The 23,578-nt window shown below is 42.1% G+C and overlaps 1 protein-coding gene across 7 annotated transcripts in view; it reads right to left on the bottom strand.

The window, feature by feature from the left end:
* Window positions 1-23,578, bottom strand: part of ARID1B (AT-rich interaction domain 1B) — a 412,486-nt gene that overhangs the window by 341,715 nt on the left and 47,193 nt on the right. For all 7 annotated transcript variants that reach the window (XM_079939553.1, XM_079939554.1, XM_079939557.1 and 4 more), the window contains exon 2: window positions 20,154-20,348. In XM_079939553.1, coding sequence (XP_079795679.1) covers window positions 20,154-20,348 — 195 coding nt within the window. The remainder of the gene's footprint in view (window positions 1-20,153; window positions 20,349-23,578) is intronic.

Genomic DNA, 23,578 nt, shown 5'->3' with positions numbered 1-23,578 from the left:
CAAAATCACCAAAACTGTCACAATCAAAATACCTAAGTTCATATTGACCAGCAAAAACAAGCCTCTCCAATCTAATCATAAATCGTTCCAGCATTCTGAAGGTTTTCCACCACTGTGTCCCATTTTTTTCTATTTTCAAAAAAAGAAATGATTCGAAATGGGAACGTGGCAGTTACGTACAGTGAGTATGTAAACTGGCAGAGTTCTCTGCCCCTCAACTCAGAGACATGCAAGCAAGAATTCTCTCCCAGTCATAGGCAGCCCTGTGTCGAGGAACTAGGTAAGTGCTAAAATAAAACCTGTTCTGTGCTACCTGTTCAAAAACAGCTCTGCAAGGATACTTCAAGTTCTGACAGACGCCACTTCGTACAAAAACATCCACAGGAGTATTACAAAAATGACAGCAGTGGGCTTCCCTGGTGGCGCAGTGGTTGAGAGTCCGCCTGCGATGCAGGGGACACGGGTTCATGCTCCGGTCCGGGAAGATCCCACATGCCGCGGAGCGGCTGGGCCCGTGAGCCATGGCCGCTGAGCCTGCGCGTCCGGAGCCTGTGTTCCGCAACGGGAGAGGCCACAACAGTGAGAGGCCCGCGTACCGCAAAAAAAAGACAGCAGTGATATTTTAGCAAACTCAGCGTCAAAAAGTACTCTAATGCATTTTTAATCCGCAAGAGAAAGTGAACAACTGTCCTTCAATCATCAGCGTCAGGGCCAATGACACGGTTTCCCTTCCTTGGGGTCCACACAAACTGTTACAACTGGCTTACCAATCACGCTCCTTAAGAGCTTTAAAAACAAAAACAAGACAAAAAACCTCGTCCCTCCCCACACCCACACAAATATTTGTCTTCTTCTTTTCCCCCTTCCATCAAGTGGTAAGAGAGGAGGGAGAGAATCAATGTGACTGTCCGCTCTTCAGGACAGAAGAGCATACAAAGAAAGTAAGAGTTTACGCAAAGAGGAGTTTAAATTTGACTCTTCCGAACTATGTAAATGCAGAAGGTTCTATGAATTAAAAATATGAAATAGCAGAATGTTAACTGAAGTCTTAGCAGTGGGTCACAGGTAATGCCTGACTGAAGTGCATGGCTTGAAAATTATTTCTAATGAAAATTCTGTATCGTCACACCTCACTTCACCAAATTTAGTAACAAAACAGTGTGAATGGCATTTTTTTACTTTAATCCTATGGTTTTCGTGTATGAAACAGGACCCAGGAAAGATGGGAGGGGGAAAAGAAGATAAAAATAATTTTCTAGGTATTGTTGGGAGGAAGGGGAAGAACCACGGAAACCAATGAAAACTTCAGAAAAAAACAAAGCAACAATTTGGAATAAAAAGCAGCATGCATAATCCCAAGGAAATTCTGGACGTAATTCAGGAAAAACGCTTGTGGACACAGAAGACCAAAAATGAAGACTAAATGTCCCCAAGTTGTTGACATTTAATAAACATGTTTCGCTAGGAACCTGGTGCTCAATTAATTAGTACAAGTATATGTACTTAGGCAGCAAAGTTTCTCCCTAGCAGATGGTACAACAGGCTTCAAAAATAAGGGGAAAACTTACTTCAAGTTGTCTCCTTGGTTAGCTTCACAAACATCTTACCAAAAGCTACGGGGGAGTGGGGATTGGCATCAGATTACTCTTTTATTTTATTTAGGATGACAGAGTTAGGACAGGGTGGCAGCAGGGCCCCCCAAGCCAGAGAAGACACTACCCACAGGGCCACTCCTGCGCCTCCCCTGAGTGCTAAGTTCCATTCCCAGGCCAGACAAGGCTATAAAAAGCCTGGCCTCTGGCCAGCTGGCAAGACCACACACCAGGTATTTTTAACTTAAGGGGGCCTGAGGATGAGGCCAACACCAGTGCACCAAAATGTTCAGGGAAGAATAACCACCACCTCCAGCCAGGACGGTGGTCGATACATCAGATTTTCTTCCTGAAGTTTTCTGACTACCAATCAGTGTTTTAATGGTGATGGAGACATAAAAAGATAACATTCGTGAAAGCTGATAAAAGTGGGCAGATACTTCATTGTGAAAAAGCACAATCACTTTGAAAGACCATATGTACAGTTACGTAAACGGCCATGTGAACATCAAACGCTGGCCAAATAAATTGGACTCTTATTTTTTATTCCTGACACGTAAGACTACAATCTTGACTTTTGTTGTAATTACTCTAACAGTTTGCTGTCGTTGTTCTTAGTTTCCCACTGGTCTTGGCACTGGGCCACACATACAGATACCATGAAGCTGCCCCCTCAGACAGAATGCCAATGCGGCAAGATCACACAACGCTGAGTGCTGAAGGGCTCAAGGATTGTGCTACTATGGTTAATGTAATTTTCTGGATAAATAAGTATTAATCAGAACTTTCTTTTAGTTTCAGCCTTTATTGTTAAAAATTCCATGTGAACATCGACATTAGTAAAAATTTTCTGCCGTGAATGAATATCATTTCCTCTTTCTTGGAGAACTGAAGGTTTTCAGACGTCTCTGTCATGATTCTTACTCTCAACCTTGAAAGCAGAGGTGTGCGGTGACAGGACGAGGCGGAGGCAGGTAAGTGTGGCCGGAAGCAGAGCCGCTGCTCTCTGACTGCTGGATGGACTGGGTCCTCCAGAGGCTCCCAGGGTGCGTGCAGGTGGGGGACAGCAGGCCCAGAGCTATAGTCAGGAACTCCTTTCTATTTAAAGGTAAGCTTACAAAATTTTATGTAACCTGCCCTTTTTTTTTCCTCTTAAAAGCAAAAGGCAACCAGAAAAATGTTATCTACTTGTAGATTTGCATTAAATAATTTTATCACAGAATGTAGCCACATTCAGTGTATCCTTAAAACTGAAAACACTAGGATCATCTTCGACCTAAATGTCATTAAAATGTCTGCTCTCATATGCCATTGACCTCCAGCTTTTTTTTTCCCCCGTTGTATCACCTCTCTCAACTAGACTCTCCCTCCTGGTTCCCCTTCAGTGGGGAACTTTTATCCTGACGGCACTGATCTCTCCTCTGGCTGGTAGGAGAGCCTTACTGGCCTTCCTACTTCCGACCTCCCCTTGGCTCCTTCCTAAACACAGCTGGGGAGGTCATTTTCCCCTGAGCACCACTTCCTGAATTCCAGGAGGCTTTTCCTGGCTACTCTAAACAAAGGCCACCCCCGCCTCACACAGCCTCCTCAGGCCAGGCGCCCTGCCAACCAGAGGACACTCCAGTTGTGCTGTTCAGTTCATTTATTCATAGGCTGACTCTGGGTCTTCAAATTCCTTGAGCCACTGGAAAGTCTAGGGTATTACCAGGTAGCACACTGTGCAAACCTCTTGAGTTCCCAACAGATTGGTAAGAAAAAAAAAAACTGCTTTATTAAAGACATCTTTGTAGAGATTTCCAGTAAACATGTCAGATTAAATAATCATGTTTATCTCTACTCCCTCATAGAACCCCATTAAAATAAAAGTAAAGGAACTGTTTTAAACTATAAACCCACAAGGACAAAGAAAACCGAAGATGAGATGACAGCAGATAAGAGAGGTCAAAAATTTTTGGAAGGAGTAAAGCAGACAGACAAGTGATAATTAAAGTTTTAATTTGTTCTAGGTGAGAGGATAAGAAGCAAACTAATTAAAGCTCAGAACCCCAAAGACTCAGGAATCAGAGGGTGGCAGGGGGCTGGGTGAAATGTGTTAGTAGTTATTCAGAGCCCCCCTCCCTAATCCCCACCCCAGTCCTGTCAGAAGTCAAGAGGATTCCCATCTGGAGGGGTTGGCAGTAGAGAGGGGCTGGAAAAGAGAGCATTAAATGGAAACACACACACACACGCACACACACATATGCACATACACGTACACACACATATTCAGCTTCCAGATGCCCTGACTTCCTCTCTGGATGAGTAACTGTGGGGAAGGGAGAACACAGATAACATCTGAGGGGTCTCAGACAAAATGGTCTGATCCCCTCCCCATTAACCAGGCCCAGCAGTGGGCATGCCTGTCGGAGTACACAGAGCTTTCTATCAGTGTTTAGCTTTCTGTCCATGTGCACCAAACTGTTACAACAGACGTTTCAAGAAAGGCTTCAAGAGAACACTGTGGAGCAAATCTCCAAAAACAAAGATCCTAAGATGATCATCGGCGAGATAAACTACCGCATCCATCAGAAAAAGAGTAAGATGGCATTTTTAGAAAGGCAATTTAGACAAAAACAAGTTCATGGAAAGTGAAACTATGAAAGCAGAAACCAAAAATTCACCAGAAGAGCTGGAAAACAAACTAAGACTATCTACCAGGAAACAGAATAAAAAAGACAAAGGGATGAAAAAAAGATAGAACAAAAGGTTTAAAAAATAAAGAATTAGGGCTTCCCTGGTGGCACAGTGGTTGAGAGTCCGCCTGACGATGCAGGGGACACAGGTTCGTGCCCCGGTCCGGGAAGATCCCACGTGCCACGGAGCGGCTGGGCCCGTGAGCCATGGCTGCTGAGCCTGCGCGTCCGGAGCCTGTGCTCCGCAACGGGAGAGGCCGCAACAGTGAGAGGCCCACGTACCGCAAAAATAAATAAACAAACAATAAACAAGTCCAGAATTTCTAACATCTGACTAATAATAGTTCCAGGTAGTAAGAGAGGAGAAAAATCAAGATGAGGAAATTATCAAAGAAATGACAGCCCTCCCTTCCAAAAAATTCCCTGAATTGAAGAGTTTCACACTGGACTGGCCCAGCAAAATGAACATAAAAATACCACCTGCAAGGTTCATCAATATTTTAGAATCAGAGAAATAAAAAGCTTCTAAAGTCACCAGAGAGGAAAAAAATAGGTGGCATAAAAAAGATGAGGCACTGGATTTCTCAACAGAAGCTTAGAGAACAATCGAACAGTAACTTCTGAAGGAAAATTATTTCCAATCTACAATTCTATACTCAACCAAACAACTAATCAAGTGTAATGGTAGAAATGACATCTTTCTGACATGCAGGGAAACTTTCCTCTCCCGCATCCTTCTTAAGGAGCTACTGGAGAATATACCCCACTAAAAGGAGGGAATACATGAAGACATGGGTTCAGAAAATTGAGTTTGAAGCCAAAGTAATTCTAAGAATGATGGTTAAGGGAAATTTTACTACACATATGCAGCAAGACATGAGAGGAACGGAGTTCAGAATGCAGAAAAAGAGGAAGAGGCATTCCAGTTCTGACTGGGGATTCAACCACTGCCTGCTGAAAGCCACAGAAATCTGGAAACATGCAACACGCTTCATTCCAGATCAAAATCTGCCATGGTCAGTCTAACTGAAAGAATTTAAGTCACCTGAATGCATCCTAGCTGCAAGGGAGCCTATGAATTTGAGTTCTGAACTGTAGAGGCAGAGCTCTTAAACGTGGGTATTTCTCCAAACATCTATTCATCAGAGGGTGGGCAACCAAGAACATGAAAAACATTGAATACAGCTGATTAATTGATGGGTCCCACCTTACTGAGAGGCCCTGTACAGTTCTATCAGAGGATGAAGACGAATCGGTGATATTTACATTTTTCAAAGGTGAAACAGTGAGGCAATTACCAACACCAAGATAACAGAAAGTTGTATATTAAAGAAATATATTCATAGTTCATGTCTCAACTAAAGCCAGTTACTTTATACAGCCCTATTAATGTAAACACTGAATGTTGATTTAGCCTTAATGGGACGAGAAAGGGAAAAGGAACTGTAAGGCAGGACAGTGTAAAAAGAGTTAACTTTTACATAGTAGAACAGATAAAATCTAAATTTGAAAAAAAAAAAAGCAACATAATCATGTCATTTAGAAATGGATTTAAGTACCAGAATAAATTATTATGAGTTGAAAATGGCTGCCTCCAGGAAATGGAACTCATGGGCAGGGAAAGATGGAGTAGGAATTGGTATTTTTCTCCAGAAGCCTTGTAATACTATTTTTTAAACTGCGTACACACACTGAGGAAACTCTTTTTTAACTTTTCAATTTACATGTCTCCTCCACTAGACTGTGAGCCTCTTGATGGCAAGTCCTTTCTACCGAGTGAGGAGCATACCGCAGACCCTCTTTAACACTGGTCATGTGTAGCCAGATGTCCAACCAACATTAAATAGCTGTGATATTTTTTAAGGTACGCTCTCTTTTTCAAATACAAATAGGAAAGATCCCTCAGAATGAATATGATAATTCATTAAGAAGAGACTGTTGTGGGGCTTCTCCGGTGGCGCAGTGGTTGAGAGTCCGCCTGCCGATGCAGGGGACGCGGGTTCGTGCCCCGGTCCGGGAAGATCCCACGTGCCGTGGAGCGGCTGGGCCCGTGAGCCATGGCCACTGAGCCTGCGCGTCCGGTGCCTGTGCTCCGCAATGGGAGAGGCCACAACAGTGAGAGGCCCGCGTACTGCAAAAAAATAATAATAATAAAACAAAAAAAAGAAGAGACTGTTGGGCTCAGCTGCATTGCCCAGCCAATCAGACTGACCCTGTGGTCCATGCGCCAGAAGCAAACTAAGCCAAGTGTAACAGTAATGGCAACAAGGGAAAATCTGCGAATACTGACACTGACACTGGCGTCCTTTTTAATCTAATCTTTATAAGTAACTTGCTGGATATTGCAACCATATGTTATCTGTAGGAATGATTCAAGTGTGCATATTCGGCAAAGCAATCAAAACGTAAGTTCAAATGCAGGTTTCCAAATGGCAGGTGAGCCGCTAGTAACGAAGGATTTGCGACCTTCCTTACTCATATTCGAATTATAAGAATAAGGTAATCAACTTAAAACAAGATAAGTCATCCCTTACATCTTTACCTTGAAAAGAAATCATTTGACTTAATTCGTGTGTGGCTCTGGATTTCCATGTAACTAATGTTTAATAATCATATAATGCCAGGCTTACATCTTGTCATAATATTAAAAACAATGTAATGAATACTAATAAAAAAAAAACCAAGAAAAGATGCCCTAAAATATGTTATCAGGGGCAATAATAACAGGTAAAACTGGCAATAATCAGAAAAAGTGATGAAAGGTGCAGTTTTTTACATTCCTATTTATAAAAGCAGAGGTCAGAGATGAACATAAAAGTCAACTAGTAAACTCGTTTAAGGGGGAAATGAACAATGTTTACGTTTTTATTCAAAACTTAGCTTCTTTATGTATTTCCATATCACAATAGCTAAAAAGTGGAAATGACCCAACGTCCATCAACAGATGAATGGATAAGTAAAATGTGGTATTATCCACACAATGGAATAATGTTCAAACACAAGAAGGAATGAAGCACTGATACATGCTACCACAGGGGTGAACCCTGAAAGCAGTCAGACACAAAAGGTCCCATATTATATGATTCCATTTATACGAAGTGTCCAGAATAGGCAAATCTATAGAGACAGAAAGCGGATGAGTGGTTGCCAGGGGGAGGGGACCTAGGGGGAGGAGGAACCAGGAAGTGAGTGCTTAATGGACACAGGGGTCTCATTTGGTGGTGACAAAAACATTTTGGAACTAGACAGAGGTGATAGTTATGCAATGCTGTGAATGTACTAAATGTCACTGAATTGTACACTTTAAAGTGGTTAATTTTACGTTATGTGAATTTCACCTCAATAAAAAAAACTCTAAGTGTGATAGACATGGTAACATTCGGTTTTCAACTTGGTAAAAGTCACAAAGGACTTTCCATGAAACTAATATGCAATGTCAAAATGAGGCTACCTTAATTATAATCAGTCTTATTATTTAAGAACTCAAATGAATCCTAGTCTCAGTGATGAGAAGCGTTCCAGTTTTACCAGAATCATAAAATGTAGTGCCAGCACGGGCCCAGACTTAGAGCGCCAGGAATCTGAAGTCCTTGCTCTGCCACTTAGTAAGCATGTAAATTTGAACAACCTGATCAACCTCTCTCGCCTCACTTTCCTCATCTGTAAACTGAGGATCCTAACACCTACCTCAGAAGGCCATCGTGAGGACTGAGTTAATCGACGTAAAGCAAGAAAAACAGTGCCTGACAGAGAATAAGCCCTAACAAACGCTAGCTATTATTATTATTAATAATTTAAAATGGAGATAAATCGCGTGGCAAGAATTAAATGAGTGTAATGTAAAAGTACTTATTAGTATAATTCCTGGCACCACGACTGTACTTTGTCATCTAGTGACCGCCTCTCAAGAGTACTAGGAAAACGGGCCCAGGAAGAAGACAAGGACACTGTGGGGGGAGGAGGGGGCCGGTAATTCCTGTCCTTCCTGGAAAGTGAGAATTACTTACCTACCATACATCCTCAACGGGAATAAACCACACGGCAGTAATTTTTAAAGATTCAGGCTAAATCACCTTTCTCTACTCCTAGGTGTAGCCGCAACCTCCACTTCCGGAAGCAAGCTACAGTGCAGTGTGGGTGTAAAGGCTACAGCTCCAAATCTCTGTCCGCAATATACCCTTTCTAAAAGCTAAGCGTCTGCGAAGTGCTCTGGCCCCATAAAGCATGTCTACTCAGAATAGTGAGCTCAACTTATCAATTCCACTTACGGAGAACTAAAATGTCAAACTTCACGGTTTTCTCCATAAATAAACACTGACTTTTACACAATTCCAGTATGAGCATGGATGTAAAATGTGCCCCCATCATTTCACAGCCCCCATACTTCCACCACACAGGACAGAGCTCTGCCTCCACTGGGAAGGAATTCTCTACCCTCCGGCAGTAAATCCCCACCGGAAAACTGTCTTTCTATAAACGGCCTCCTAACTGTTTGGGGGTGGAGGGCAGGGGTGGTCCACAGCAAGCAACGTCAGATGGCCGGTGTTCGGACGAAGAGCTGAGCTCGCAGCGCACCGGCACCAAATCTGAGTCAGCTCTGAGCTAGAATCTTAGCTCCTCTCCCTCCTGAGAGCGCTACACTAAACACAGGCAAACGCAGAGGAACATCACCGGCCAGGCAGTCATGGAGCAGCTGTCTCCAGCCCAGTCAATGGGGTGAGTCCCAGCCAGAAGGAATACAGGGTCCTGCACTGCACACACTGAAATAAGCGACGACAGAAAACCAGCTGCTATAACTAGCTCAGGCATCAGAAACTCCTCAGGGGTCTAAAAACAGGGTTAAAAGTACAGCTCAGAGACGTCAGCAGGCTTCCTACAGGTCAGCAAAGGAGATGGTCACTGAGTTCAACTGGAATCTAAGGAGGCAACGGGGAAAGAGCCTGCCCGCAGCCGAGCACAGGTGCCAGACGCGCCGCTGCCACACTCAGACCTCTCTGCACCGGGGTCCACGGATCTCACTGGCCAGAGGCTACAATTCTGCAAATTCTTTCCTTCGCTTGTTTGAAAATGTTCGTGAAGTGTCACGTACTGCTCTAGATGATGGGCTACAGTGGGGCAAAACCAAGTGCCTGCTGCCCAGAGCTTCTGCCCGAACAGGAGCAAAGCACACGCAGGTGGTAAGCGCGGCGGAGGAAGGACGAATGCCCGGGCGGGAGGAGTGTGTGCTTCTACTCCAGCGAGTCGCAGACAGCACCTCAAGTTAACATTCCTTCGAAGAGAAAGCTAGAAGTAATAAGACAGCAAGACTCACAAAGACCCGGCCAAAGCCTCAGAGGCACAGGAAGGACAAACACGAAGGCACAGAGGAAGAAAGACGGTATTCTGAGGGGTGAGGGTCAGTGGTGGAGGCTCGGGGACCCTGAGTGAAGGGGGGACTCCCAGAGGCAAGGCCAGGGCCCGACGGACGCCCTCTAAAAGGACCATTCTGGAGTCCGCTGTGATAATCCACATGGGAGATGGGGGCTTGGCCACAGGGTGGCAGCTGTCAAGGTGGCGAGAAGTACTCAGTTTCGGGATCTATCTTGAAAAAAAGGGGCAATGGGATTATTTAACAGATTGAAAGGCTGAGAAAGAGAGGATGACTGTGAGGTTTGGGCCTGGGCAAGCAAAGCAGAAGCACAAAGCTGCCATTTATGGAGTGAGGAAAACTGTAGGAGGAAATGGAGCAGGTGCTTTTTACACAGGAGAAACTTGGGAACCATCAAATGTTCTCTACAAAGATTTAGTAACCAAAAGCACCCCGCCCCACCCCGCGCCAGTTATGAATTCAGAACTCAAATTCATAGCCTCCCTTGCAGCTAGGATGCATTCAGATGACTTAAATTCTTCCAGTTAGACTGACCAGAGCCGAATCTGACTTGGAACTACACACGCTGCATGTTGCTCGTTGCCCCATTTCTGCAGCTTTTAGCAGCTGTGGTCAGAACTGGAATCCCCCCGGATCCCTCTGCTTCACTGTGCACTCTGTACTTTATTACTCTTGTGACCTGCCGCACGTGTGGAGTAAAATGTCCTTTAACTGTCATTCTGGGACGTTCTCTACATGTGCTGTGATACACCTGATGTCGTGAAGACAGGGCCAGTGATGTCATACGTTATCACTCCTTCCACCCTTTATTTTTTAAGCCAACGAGGAAGAAGAATGGGGGACAACAGTGGACAAGGGAGAGAGCTCTCCCTCCGGCAGCCCAGTGCACTTGGAAGGGAACTCTGGTCTCTCCTCTTCTCTCCAACTATGAGAATTTGGCCAACTACTGGGGAATAAGATCCTCTCATCTCTGAGACCCTGACAAGTGGCAAGGGACATACAGGTAGGAAGTACAGAAGGAAAGTCGTATTTCTGTATGAAGCCCACAACACTGAGGAGACCCTCCAAAGATGTGAAACACCTACATACCTAGGCATAGATACTCAGATATCTAGATAATCTAGATACCTAGATTACTGGGCTATCTCAAAATCTTATTGGAAATTTCAAGGTAACATAGTAACTAAAGGAAAGGGAAGTCTCTTTTCTGGCTGACTGTTTTGCGGTACACGGGCCTCTCACTGTTGTGGCCTCTCCCGTTGCGGAGCACAGGCTCCGGACGTGCAGGCTCAGTGGCCATGGCTCACGGGCCCAGCCGCTCCGCGGCATGTGGGATCTTCCCGGACCGGGGCACGAACCCGTGTCCCCTGCATCGGCAGGCAGACTCCCAACCACTGCGCCACCAGGGAAGCCCCATGGCTGACTGTTTTAAGGAATATTCTGAAGCCCACAGACCAACAATTATTCTGACCCTCAGCTCTTCCGCAGTTCTCTCTGGCAGCAATGATGATGATGATATTGATTAAAAAGGAACTTTTTACTTTTAGTGTTGGGAAACCGTCCCTGCTTGGCTGTCTTTTCTGTGGAAACATCTCAAATTGGTGTTCCCTTCCCAGCAGACATCTCTCCAGCCCTCCTTGGGACCAGCTCCTACAACCATCCAGGTAGAACTCGATTTTTTCAGTCTCAGGACCATTAAGTAAAACTTAATTACCTCAGCAATGATAGATTTTTTTGCATTTTTATTCCAGTACTTTCTGGGTTTTTTGGGTTTTTTTTTTTTTTTTGCTATTCATCTTACTTTTTGTTTCTGAATGTTTGATGTTGTCTAGAACAAAGGCAGTGCCTTTGACTAACCCTGAAGAGCCAATTCCATTGGTCTGTTTGGTAGTTAATTAAAAAAAAAGCGTATACTCTTAATGATTTAATACCAATAAAGGGAGACCAATTTGCTTAAATCTTTGGAACAATCTGTTTTCTAGATTAAACACACTTTTTTGTAGGAAATGGGAAGCTGCGTAATGCCTGCTGCTGTAGACAGTTACCAATCTTGGGTTTTGGACTTTGTTAGTAGGCAAGGGATGTTCATGTTATATACACACACTAACCACACTCAAGTCTCAGCTCCAGCATTTCCAGGAACTTTCTAACACCTGGCTCCACGTAGGGAGTTCCTCTTGAGCTCAGAGAAACCTGGACTGAGCAAGGTCCCCAGTGCTAGTGAGGCGTCCACACAGTCCCACTGAGAAAAGCAAGGCTGCTGTGGCTTCCTGCTTTTTCTCCTTGTAATCCCCTCTTCCCTTCATGCTTCCACCCACCTTCTTTCTCTTCTCCCTCTCTACTAAAGTGTTCTTCTAATTCCATTCACAACTACAGTTTTAACTTTTATAGCTATTTTCAAAACTGTAAGGGCAAATGGCCTTAATAGATTTGTTGCATATAAAAATAATCAAACTGCCATAAACAACTTTTTACCAGAAAGAATTTAACTTTCTTCCACTAATATAAAAGAAGAGACTTCCTTTACCCTTAGGAAAAAACCTGTTTTAAAATACAAAAACAAAGCCATCCAGCTCTTCTTTGTGGAGGTGAAAGAGGAGTTGAAGTAACGGCACAGGACAAATCTTTTAAAACTTATTATTTCTATTAAGAATTCACTGTACACAGTTTATCCCAATGTTGTACAGTATACACTATTTTCAGAACTACTTAGAAAGTAATAGTGTGTAAAATGTGTAAGTAATTACTGGCTCTCTTTGATTCTTTTTGTGACTCCAAGTAAAGTTAGCACCTCAAACTTAAGATTTTCTACATATTAAAAAAAATAACATTCTACATATCTAACACACACCAGGTATTCAGAAGCAAGAGTTTCTCTGAGAAAATTTTCACTTTAAAAATAATAAATTAGGGGACTTCCCTGGTGGCCCAGTGGTTAAGAATCGCCTGCCAACGCAGGGGACACAGGTTCGAGCCCTGGGCCAGGAAGATCCCACATGCCGCAGAGCAACTAAGCCCGTGCACCACAACTACTGAGCCTGTGCTCTAGAGCCCATGAGCCACAACTACTGAGCCCACGTGCCACAACTACTGAGCCCGCGCACCTAGAGCCCGTGCTCTGCAACAAGAGAAGCCACCACAATGAGAAGCCCACACACCACCATGAAGAGTAGCCCCCACTCGCCGCAACTAGAGAAAACCCATGCTCAGCAACGAAGACCCAACGCAGCCAAAAATAAATAAATGAATGTATTGAAAAAAAAAGTTAGAAGATAATTTATTGTACTGATTACAACAATTTGCTAAATCTTTGAGTTAATCTCTTTCCCCTTTAGAAAGAATTTTAAAGAATTTGGGTTAGTAGCTGTACTAATACAACTTGTCAAGCGTTAACCCTTAAATTTCACCAGACTGTATTTGAAATGACAAGACTCTAAACTCTAAAACTAAAATAAAAAGACATTAACTTACTATTATCTTAAAGGGAAAATCCAAGCTGGGAGATCTTACAGTCAAACTCATTTAGCAGATGAGCAGAGTGAGATACAGATTTTTCCAGAATTGCACATAGATTAAGCATTAACCGACAAGGACTGAACTGTCCCAACTCCTGGTTCTGGCCACATTTCTTCCCTTTAAGCAGTGGTGAGTTTCTGACTCACTGGAGGAGGGCTGGAGAGCAAGCACCCAGGGCGTACACCTGCAGGTCAGGAAGCTGCTTCTGTGTCTATCTCTGACACCTGCTTGTTAACCCTAGCTGCACAGGAGTCACCTGTGGAGCTTAGAAAGAGGGAAGCTTTTACATTCAGATGCCATTGATATGGGCATCCATCTGGGAGGTATCAAAGCTCTGTAGGAGAGTCTAACCTTCGGCAAAGTTGGAGAACCACTGGCCTAAGCTAAGCCACTTAGTTTAACTTTCGATTTATCTTCTGGTATTTTTGTTTTTACCGTTTGCTTTTCAGGGAGCTGTGAAGGAATGTGGTTGGTTGATTTTACTGTTATCAACTGTTAGCTTTAACTGAATTTTAACATAAATATCACACTAAATGTTTCTTTGATGAAAGCAAATAAACCAAATGTATTTAAATATCCAGGTGATTATAACGCTGCCTAAAACGTATACTTGAGTTTTACATTTCAAAAATAAAAATATAATAGAAAAGCTTAACAGATATTTTAGGTTGAATGTCTAGATATGTAAAATACACAGAACTCATATGTAAATGAAAAAACAGAATAAGCTACCAGCAGAGAATAGGCACTGTACACTGTATGTAACCTTTAAAATTTCTAGGACAATGTAAATGTCCAGGTTAAAAAATAATAATAAAAAATATACACACACACACATCAGTATAAACTTCCTAATATAAAAGTAGCTTTCCAGGACTTCCCTGGTGGCGCAGTGGTTAAGAATCTGCCTGCCAATGCAGGGGATGCGGGTTCGAGCCCTGGTCTGGGAAGGTCCCACATGCCGCGGAGCAGGTAAGTCCCTGCGCCCCAATTACTGAGCCTGCGCTCTAGAGCCCACGTGCCACAGCTACTGAAGCCCGTGTGCCACAACTACTGAAGCCCGCATGCCTAGAGCCCATGCTCCGCAACAAGAGAAGCCACTGCAATGAGAAGCCCGCGCACCACAACAAAGAGTAGCCCCCGCTTGCCACAACTAGAGAAAGCCCGCACTCAGCAACGAAGACCCAATGCAGCCAAAAATTAAATTAATTAATTAATTATTTTAAAAAAGTAGTTTTCCAAACTACAAGAGAAATCATTTCACATTTTCTCATTAAACTTTCAAGTATAAAACCTGGTCTTCCCTCATTTTTAAGAAAAAAGGCTGAAGATTTAAAACTTTATATTTAACCTAAAATTTAACCTCTTCTAACACACCTCTGTTAAGAATGTCACACTGAATGCTTCAAAATATGTTGAAATTCAACTACAATATAAGAAGTAAATAAAACCAGTTAAATAGTCCAGAAATTTAAATTTTAAAGCACAACTAAAAATTACCATATCTAGAGATCTTTTCAAAAATATTTTCTTGGTACAAAACTCCATCTACAGGGAACTTTGGCATCAAAGACAGTAGCATCTGCTATCTACTTGGAAGCAGAAATGTGAGGTGTAAAGCTTATATACCTTCATATTCACTGATGAAGAACAAGTGAGGAAATCAAGACAAAATGTGGCCAACAAAAGGCCATTATTTATACAATCTGCAACCCGCTAAAAAAAACTCCAAACGTTTCAGGTATACAGGCAAAGCAGCTTGGCTCCAACTCTCTTAGAACAGAACATGCGTATATAAAAATGCTGTGAATAACACAGCAGAAGAAATCTCAAAGCATTCACTATTTTACTGGCCAAAAAGTTTACCTTCATCTTATTGATTTGTTTGTTTATATGTGTATATATCTATATACATGTAAAATACATGTTTAATATATTATTTAGTACAGGTAGATGTCTCTGAGTGATACAAACTATCAAAAAATTAAGACTCTGAAGGTAAAACAGACACTAGGCACCCATTCCTCTCCATTATGTTAAGCCTTCCTTTATTTCACTACGTCAAGCCTTCCTTTCTCATCCTATCACACCCTATTATGCTCCTTAAATAGGAAGTCTCAGCTCTGTTTTAGAGAAAACTAAAATTAAGCCCTGACTATTGAATTCACACTTAGGATTCAGAGAGTAAGTCTAAATAAACATTTCATGTCAAAAAACTCTTTTAGGGCTTCCCTGGTGGCGCAGTGGTTGAGAGTCCGCCTGCCGATGGAGGCGACACGGGTTCGTGCCCCGGTCTGGGAAGATCCCACATGCCGCGGAGCGGCTGGGCCCGTGAGCCATGGCTGCTGAGCCTGCGCGTCCGGAGCCTGTGCTCCGCAACGGGAGGGGCCACAGCAGTGAGAGGCCCGCGTACCGCAAAAAAAAAAAAAAACAAAAAAAACTCTTTTAACCAGTCCTTCTCACTCCATTCTTCCTTACTTTTCAGAAACATTGTTAAAACTATATTAAAACATAATTTTAACTGTATTTTAAAAAGCAATTTTTTTTCCAGAATAGATTAACAATATAAAGTAACACAGGTGGGAATCCTAGAATTCACCTGGCTCCTTAATAACCCCAAGGAAAACATTTATTTTAGCCAAACAATTGTAATGTTTGTCTCCTTTTAGAAACATCTGCTGCCAAAATAAATATGTGCGTTGGAAGAAGTGTTTTGGCTGTTAAGATGGTACCAAAGAAAATGCTTATGTTCTGAAATAAATATTCTACTCAAAAAACACACAGCAAAATAGACACATCCAAAGGGTGTAGAGGATAAAGGCACAAATTAAAACACCTATTCATTTTTAAAGCCTTTTTCAAAACAACCTTGGTGTTTAATTCAGTTGTTATTCAGATTGAAAGTGATAAGTTCAGATGGGTCACCTTAACAAAAATAACAAGTTCTATTTAATTTTGCCACGATATCTTTCAAAGCAATAATTATATTCCATATTCTTGTTGTAAAGGTCTTCGCAATACAGATGTGTTTAAAAACTAAAAAGTCATGTTTTCCCATTGCAGAAGCACTCATGAACTTATACATCTCTCACTTTGCCCTTTTTCTCCTTCCCTGGTTTTATAATTCCAACAGGTATCAGGTTATACAAACATCTGCAACAAGATATGGAGAGTTAAAATACCAGTCCAATAACACTTGATAACTCGAGAAAAATCTCAGACCACATAATTGAAATCAGCTTGACACAAATAAATATAACTTCGCTTCTGTAACCTATTTCTTCTCGGTGTTATTTCTTTTATATGACAAATCTTTTTTAAAGCAAGTCAGCATAGGCCTATGTATACATTTATGATCACAAAGGACAAGAAAAATGAAATAAAACATTTGCTCACCCACATCCCCGATCAAGCAAAGGATACATTGGTGTCTAAGTTTAAAAAAACAAAATCTAAAAAACTCAGAGTTAGATTCTAGTAACCTTAAAGATTATACATCCTCTGTGTAGCTCCGTATTAGATGAAATCAACCAGTGTACTTCTGTTAACCATCCCCAGATTTGAATTCCAGGAGCCTAGAGGCAGAACATTCTCCACAGAGGCACAGAAAATTCATTTCCCCTCTCAGCTCAATAAAAACCCAAGGAGACTAGTTTTTAGGACACGGTGCAAAACTAATCTGTTTACCATGTATTTGTCTGATGATGTGAGAGAATCAGCAAGTGAAAGACCACAAGTCTAGTTCCAGTTAATAAATACCAAAACGATGTACTATTATCACATCATGCTTCGAAGACCCAGTCATGAGTACAGTTCAAAAATAAAATTGTCACCATACAAATCAAGAATCCCCAGGTTAATACTAAAATCCAACACTCAGTGGCCAGTTCCCCCTAGCTCTCCGAGACAAAAAGTAAGCAGTGATACTATGCATGTTAAATTTCATATAAGCACTGTGGTTCTTTCTAACAGAATACTCATTTAAAATTCCTGTCACAGGAGTAGAACGCCAGCCAGGAATCAAACTGTGACCCCTGAGCCAAAGACAACTTACCACTCAGCTAGTAAGTGGGCAACTCAACATACAAACTTGAATTCCTACATTTTAATCCTTTGCAGAAATATATGAGCAATATTAAATGAACTGGATTCAGCTCATTAGAGGTTCACAAACCAAGCACAGAAAGCTTTGGAGGCCGTCCAAAGTAAAGTCATGCCTAGGTGGTGATGTCCACTCAATAAAAACTCAATGTCATCATTATCTTCCAGTTTTTTCCCTGAAGAACATTACCAGCCGTGACCACAACAATGCTTAGCCAATTATATCAGCACTAAGAGAAGACGGATAGGACTGGCAGCCAATCACTGTGCCAGGACCTTGTTTGTGGACCAAGTTTATAATTATCCAAAATTCGCAAATAAAGCAACTCACCGAAAATTCCTCACCAAAGGACACAGACTAAAGCTAAAAAAATAAACGTGTTCTAATAACCTTTACCAAAACCCACATTATTTCTTTTCCTTTCCAAAGCTATTAATTAGCCTACACCTAACTGATCACATGAACTTGGTACTATGCTGTGTGTCCCCTTTAAAATGTTACACACATTCAGAAATGCATTAGCAGTTCTTTTTAGCCTTTTAGGTTTCAAAACAAAAAAACAATACTTCAAGGTCATATTATAACTAAATGAAAAAGTAAAAAAGCAATAAAGATTATTTAGAACGTCCGATTATGATTAACTCAATATGGAAGTGTGACAGCCAGGGCATTCCATTTCTTACCAGATACCCTACTTTTCTTTCATTATCAGAAAGATCTGTGTTTAATCAGAATTAGGCATTTTTTTGGGTTAGTAGTAAAATACCTAATCTAAAATCTTAATTAAAAATTTGCTAAAATACTTGGTGGGTAACCTTTATCAATTTGTCCCTTCAAATAAATCTGAGAGTTACTGGATTTTGAAAGTATGTAAATCCACCAGGATGAAATAAAACAGAAAAGCTAAGAAAACTAAGGTTATTCTATGTAACTGTGTATGTCCTCTACTTTTAGCCTTACATATGTGGGAAGAAAATAATGAAAAAAATATTCCTAGGTGATCATTCTTCAACCTCTCCATTTGTTAGATTCCCACTTTGGGACTGCAAAATAAACCAACGTCTTAAACTTCGAATAAGACTTTAACTCATTCAGAGAAAAAGGTAGCTTGCCATGAACAGCTCCTTTTGAAATGACTCTCGAATTTCCCTTCAGGAAAACATGGTGGAGAGGAAGGTGCAGGAACAGGGAGTGGCGGCATCTACTTCCCTCCACCCGTCCTGCTATTTCTCACTGCCCTTCTGTCTCTACTCTCTTCCTGTGGCCAGAGTATCATACAGAACTGTCAGAGCCCCAAAGAAATCAGCTGTAGAGCAGAATCAGGACTCTATTCGGCTGGCTGCCTGGGCCTTCTTCCCCTCAACTAAGGGAAAATTAGCTTTAAAACGTAAAAATAAGTAAAATAAAATAAAAGGAAGAGAGAAAGAGAGAGGAAAAAAAAAATCACAACTCTCATCTTACTTTTCAATCATTTACAAATTAACTCCCTCTCATAACTAGCAGCCTCAACTAAAGAATTTTACTCTAGGCAGCAAAGTATTACTGGAAGAAAGGAGTAATGTTGAATCAAATTACAATACAATTAAGTATGCAACTGACTGCTAAAATTCTGAGTGGCCAATCTTTAATAAACAAGGGGTGAGAACTTCTGACAATAACGAAGGCCATTTAAAGAATCAATAGCTGGGATTCAAAGGCTGAGCTGCTTCTATCTTTCCTTACAACTGCCTTAACATAAAAATATCGCCAAAGGACAAATTAAGATAAAGAGGAAAGACAATTTTCGGTCTCTAAAAAGACAGGGCTGAAGTGTCATTTATCTGTGAACTTTTAGGACACAGCTATGGAGCATATAAAATATATCATTCTCCACATTCACTTCAGAGAGAACAAAAGTTCTATCCAACCTTTTTTCCACAGTGATTTTTGGTCAAACATGGGGAAGAATTTCCTGAGAGGAAGTACTGTGAAACTCTGGAACGGGTTGCTTGGCAACACTGTGGAATAACCTATCTGGAGGCAGGAAAACAAGCAGGGCATCAACCCGATGCACCACCAGGTTAAAGGCATGGTGCGGGAATTTATAAATCAGCCTTTCTGGTGCTCCTAGAAACGAAATACCCTAAAACAAGTCTGACTCTCCTCATGGCAACATTACAAGGATATACTCTCCAGTATCCAAGAGACTGTAGGCTTACTACTGCCAGAAGGTAGATGGTCATTTAAGGTAACTTCAACTATTTGATTCTAGAGAAAAAGGAGAAGAATATTTTTTTTAAAAGAAGAAAAACTCTTTTTTGTTTATGTAAAAACACAAAACCCATTCAAACCTACGAAAATTGATACACATCAAATTCTCTTATAAGAAATACAGAAATCTTTTTTTTCAAAAGATACAGAAGAAATACGTCAAGAAATAAAAGCAAAATAACTTCTGGGGAGACTAAAAAAACTTTTAAGCTGATGCCATCTTTATGAGAAGGACCTTTAAATAACTTAAAACTTCACCCTAAGAAGTTTATTCACAGCTCAAAATTTGACACTGTCTGACATCAGAAATATTAGAAAGCCAAGTTCACTTTGGGGCTTAGATCTATATAATTTGCTGCAAAATGAGGACACAGTCAATCTTTCAAATATAGCTGGTAACACAGGCTTTCTACCAAACAGGAATTCTGTCCACTTTGCTCTAAGAAGGTCACTTTTCTTTCTTTAAAAGAGAGGGTGGGAAACATTGTACCTGTGATTATTTCAAGAAACTATGAAATCTTTTAAAAAGTAGAGAAAAATCAGTGAAATGCCCCCCCCCAATACTCTCAAAACTAATCTTCGGTAGACAGTAAAAGACAAAGACAAAACTAGGACCAACTGTGCGGGGAAGTGGAGTAAAAACTAGCACAAACCTGCTGCTGTGGGTACTGCATTCCTCCCATGGCCCCTGGGGTCCGACCTTGAATGCCAATCGGATACCGCTGTGGGCCTGGGGGGCCGTAGGAACCTGCCGGGTAAGGGCTGCTCTGCTGTGGCTGAGAATGAGGGTTACTGCCCATCCCATACAGCTGAGGTCTCTTCATCACCATGGGATCCATTGGGCTGCCCTGTGAAGAAATACACGAAGAAGTAGGCTTATTAAGTCATTATTACAAAGGCAGAAAGTTTGCTATGCTAACGTATACATTATAAACGCAACTATCCTTTCTTTTGAAAATATTAAAAACGATGACCTGACAAATAAAACCCAGAAAAACATTAAGAAAAAAACCTAGGTGGATATAAGACATTTAATTTTTTACTTTTAGTAAGGCTTTAATAATTAAGAGGGATCTGGAGCAAACAATATAAGGAAAGATTTCGCGTTCATCTAAAATTCTACTATGCATACAGGAAACGGGCATGAGTTAATCTCACCCAGCTCCTTTTAGCTTACTAGTAACAAAGGCAAAGCACAGCGAGTGGTTAGGAACCCTTTCTGACTTCAAAGTATTCTTAGAACAATTACTTTATTTTAGACCTGAGTCTGCAAGTCCTGATCAAACATTAATGCATCTGAGTGCTCATTAGAAAGTGAAAGGATAGATTTCAGATAACACAGAATGTCTAGGGTAAAAATTTTCAAAGATCACTAGTGCACATGAATAAGCACCCAGACTGTGAGTCACAAGCCACCTTCTCCATGCAAGTAAGCGTCTCACCAAACATAACCAGTTCAAAACTAGACTTTGAGTTTTATTTTTGGCTTGGTGAGTCAGCCCATGGGCCTCAGGGCCAAGGCCATTCAGGAGAGCCGAACTGGAGCCTCAGTCTGCGCTTTCATGCCCTGGGTGCTTCAAAGGAGCAAAGCGGTGGTGGCGGAAGTCCCTCACCGCGGTGCTACAAAGGCCTACAGATCCCTCCTTCCTTCCTTCCAAAACCATATACTGATGCCTACTGTGTGCCAGACTCTATGTTCACACTGAGTACACGGGGACTCTCAGGAAGGCTTGAAGATTAGCAGGGTAAATGGAAGAAGCCACGTTCAAGGTGGGGAGGGCCAGGGCACAGAGTACCACGGAGCAGAAGAAACGGCATAAAGCACAGGCTCGAGGGAGCTGAGCTGCCTGGCGTGTGTGAGGAAACATAAGCAGTTTAGATCCAAGAAGCCAAGCGGCAGCTGGAGCAGGCAGAAGCCAGTAGATGGGTGAGCCTCACGTGCCATTTTAAAGGCTTCAGACTGTACCTTGGGGATAAACCACCGGGTGCTTTTAACAGAACTATAGAGTCAGATCCGCCTTCCGCAAGGACCACTCTCTTGCCAGCTGCCCGGAGCCAGGGTGGGCTGCCACAGAGGCAGGGGAGCTGAGGTCCTGGGCTGGTAGCAGCGCTGGGCAAAAGCAAGCCCAGATTCAAGTAAGAGAATGGCAACACAGCACGACTTGTGAGTGATGGAAGACAGGTGTCAAGGGTGGCTTAACAGATAAGACACCAGGTGAGACAGCATGCAGTAGTAGAAGCAGATCAACCCTCCCCAGGGGGCGGGAGCCTTTAGTATTCTGCATATTAAAACTGAGGTTCCTGTAAGGAAATCCAGGTGAAAATATCCAGAAGGAAGAGCCAACTTGGGGAGGAAGGTCTGACCCAGAATCATAAATAGGGAAGTCAGCATACAGAGAATACATGCTCCTGGAGGCGGCGACTCCTGTTTTACTCACTCACGTTATATCTCCAGGACACAAGTCAAACGGTGCACCTGGCACACAGTAACTCCTCAGTAAATACTGGATGAATTCATTAATATGAAGCACATAAAACTGAAGGACTCTACCCAGGAAGAATATATGAAAAGAGAACAGAAGGTAGAAGGGAAAAGGAGGCCACAACTAGGCCAAAAGAATGGTCAGAAAATGTAGTTAGAGGTTGTAGAGAGCACAGTGCTATGGAGGAGAAGGGAGCAGGTGTCGCAACATGCCAACTGCAGCCCAGGAGTCCGACAGGTGAGGGCTGAAGCTCTGGCTATGCCTCGTGACTGGGAGGTAACTGCTGAGCTGGGCGAGGGCAGTCTCGTTGCAGAGGTGAGGGCAGCTCCTGGAAGACCGGGAGCTGGGCATGAATAGGAGGTGAGGGGGAGCCAGGAGTGTAGACCCCAAACCCAAGGCGGGAAAGCTACAAGAAGCCCCAATCAAGCAATTATACTCCAATAAAGATGTAAAAAAAAAAAAAAAAAGAAGCCCCAGTCCTACACATCCCCCAAGGCTGCCCGCAGTCTCTGCCCTCCCTCCTTCTTAGGGGTACCCTGGTGCTCATTTCAATGACTTGAGTAACCCACTCATCACACATTTACTAAGCATCTACCGTGTGCACTACGCAGGACACTGGAAGCAAAAAGTGGACAAGTGTCGGTGGCTGTCCTGGAGAGGTGAACAGGCTGAACAAAGATGACAGTGCAGCCCAGCAGACATCCTGAAGGGGCCGTGAGGAGAGAGCACGCCAGTGGGTCTGAGTTCTCACAAAGCCCACCTATAGAAATACCTGAGCTTAGTCCTGAGGGGTTCATAGGAATTTGCCAGGAACTGATCTCACCTGAATGAAGATATGTGTAGGCCAAACAGCTCCGCTCAAAATTCACAATTTCATGGAATTTCAACTGTGCTACTTTCACCAGCCAAGAAAAACGTTTACTTACTGTGACAGAAATTGCTCAAACAATATACTGATGTTACACACGCTGCGCTGACTTCACAATCAACATACAAACATACATGGTGGCCTCATGTAATGAAACTGAAATTGAAAACTAAATTAAGTTTTCTCAGAATGATTTAAATTAGAATTTATGCCTAAGAAAAGCAAAATGTAATGATTTTCCACACTTTCTTTCAAAAGATAAAATAAAACTTTCTATGAAAGTGTGAAAACCAAGGCTGAGCTGGTGATGCTAGAATCCGCAGAGTGAATGAATGGTCCACAGAGAGTAAATCAGATTTCAGGCTAAATTTCCAATATGGGGCCCGAGGCAGCCCTATCTTCACATTCAATCTGAATTAGCCGGGGCATAGGAAAGGTCTGCTTACTTGACTTTAAATAGTGCACGACCCAAACTGGCTTAATTAAAGCAGAAATTTAAAATGGGAGAATGATTGGAATGTCTATATTTTAATGCTATAGATAACAGTGCAGCAAATTCACCTTATCAGTGACTGAAACTGTTTTGTAATATCTTTCTCATCACTGCCATAAACTCTCACAGCCCTACTTAAAATTCAGTTAATTTGCACCCATGTCAAAATGTTAGCTTAACCCTGAGATTTCTGAAAATCGAAAGCATGAAATACACAGATTATCTCTACCTCTC

This window comes from Stenella coeruleoalba (assembly GCF_951394435.1).
Source record: "Stenella coeruleoalba genome assembly, chromosome: 12".
Taxonomy (NCBI): Eukaryota; Metazoa; Chordata; class Mammalia; order Artiodactyla; family Delphinidae; genus Stenella; species Stenella coeruleoalba.
This window is presented reverse-complemented; position numbering and strand designations above follow the sequence as displayed.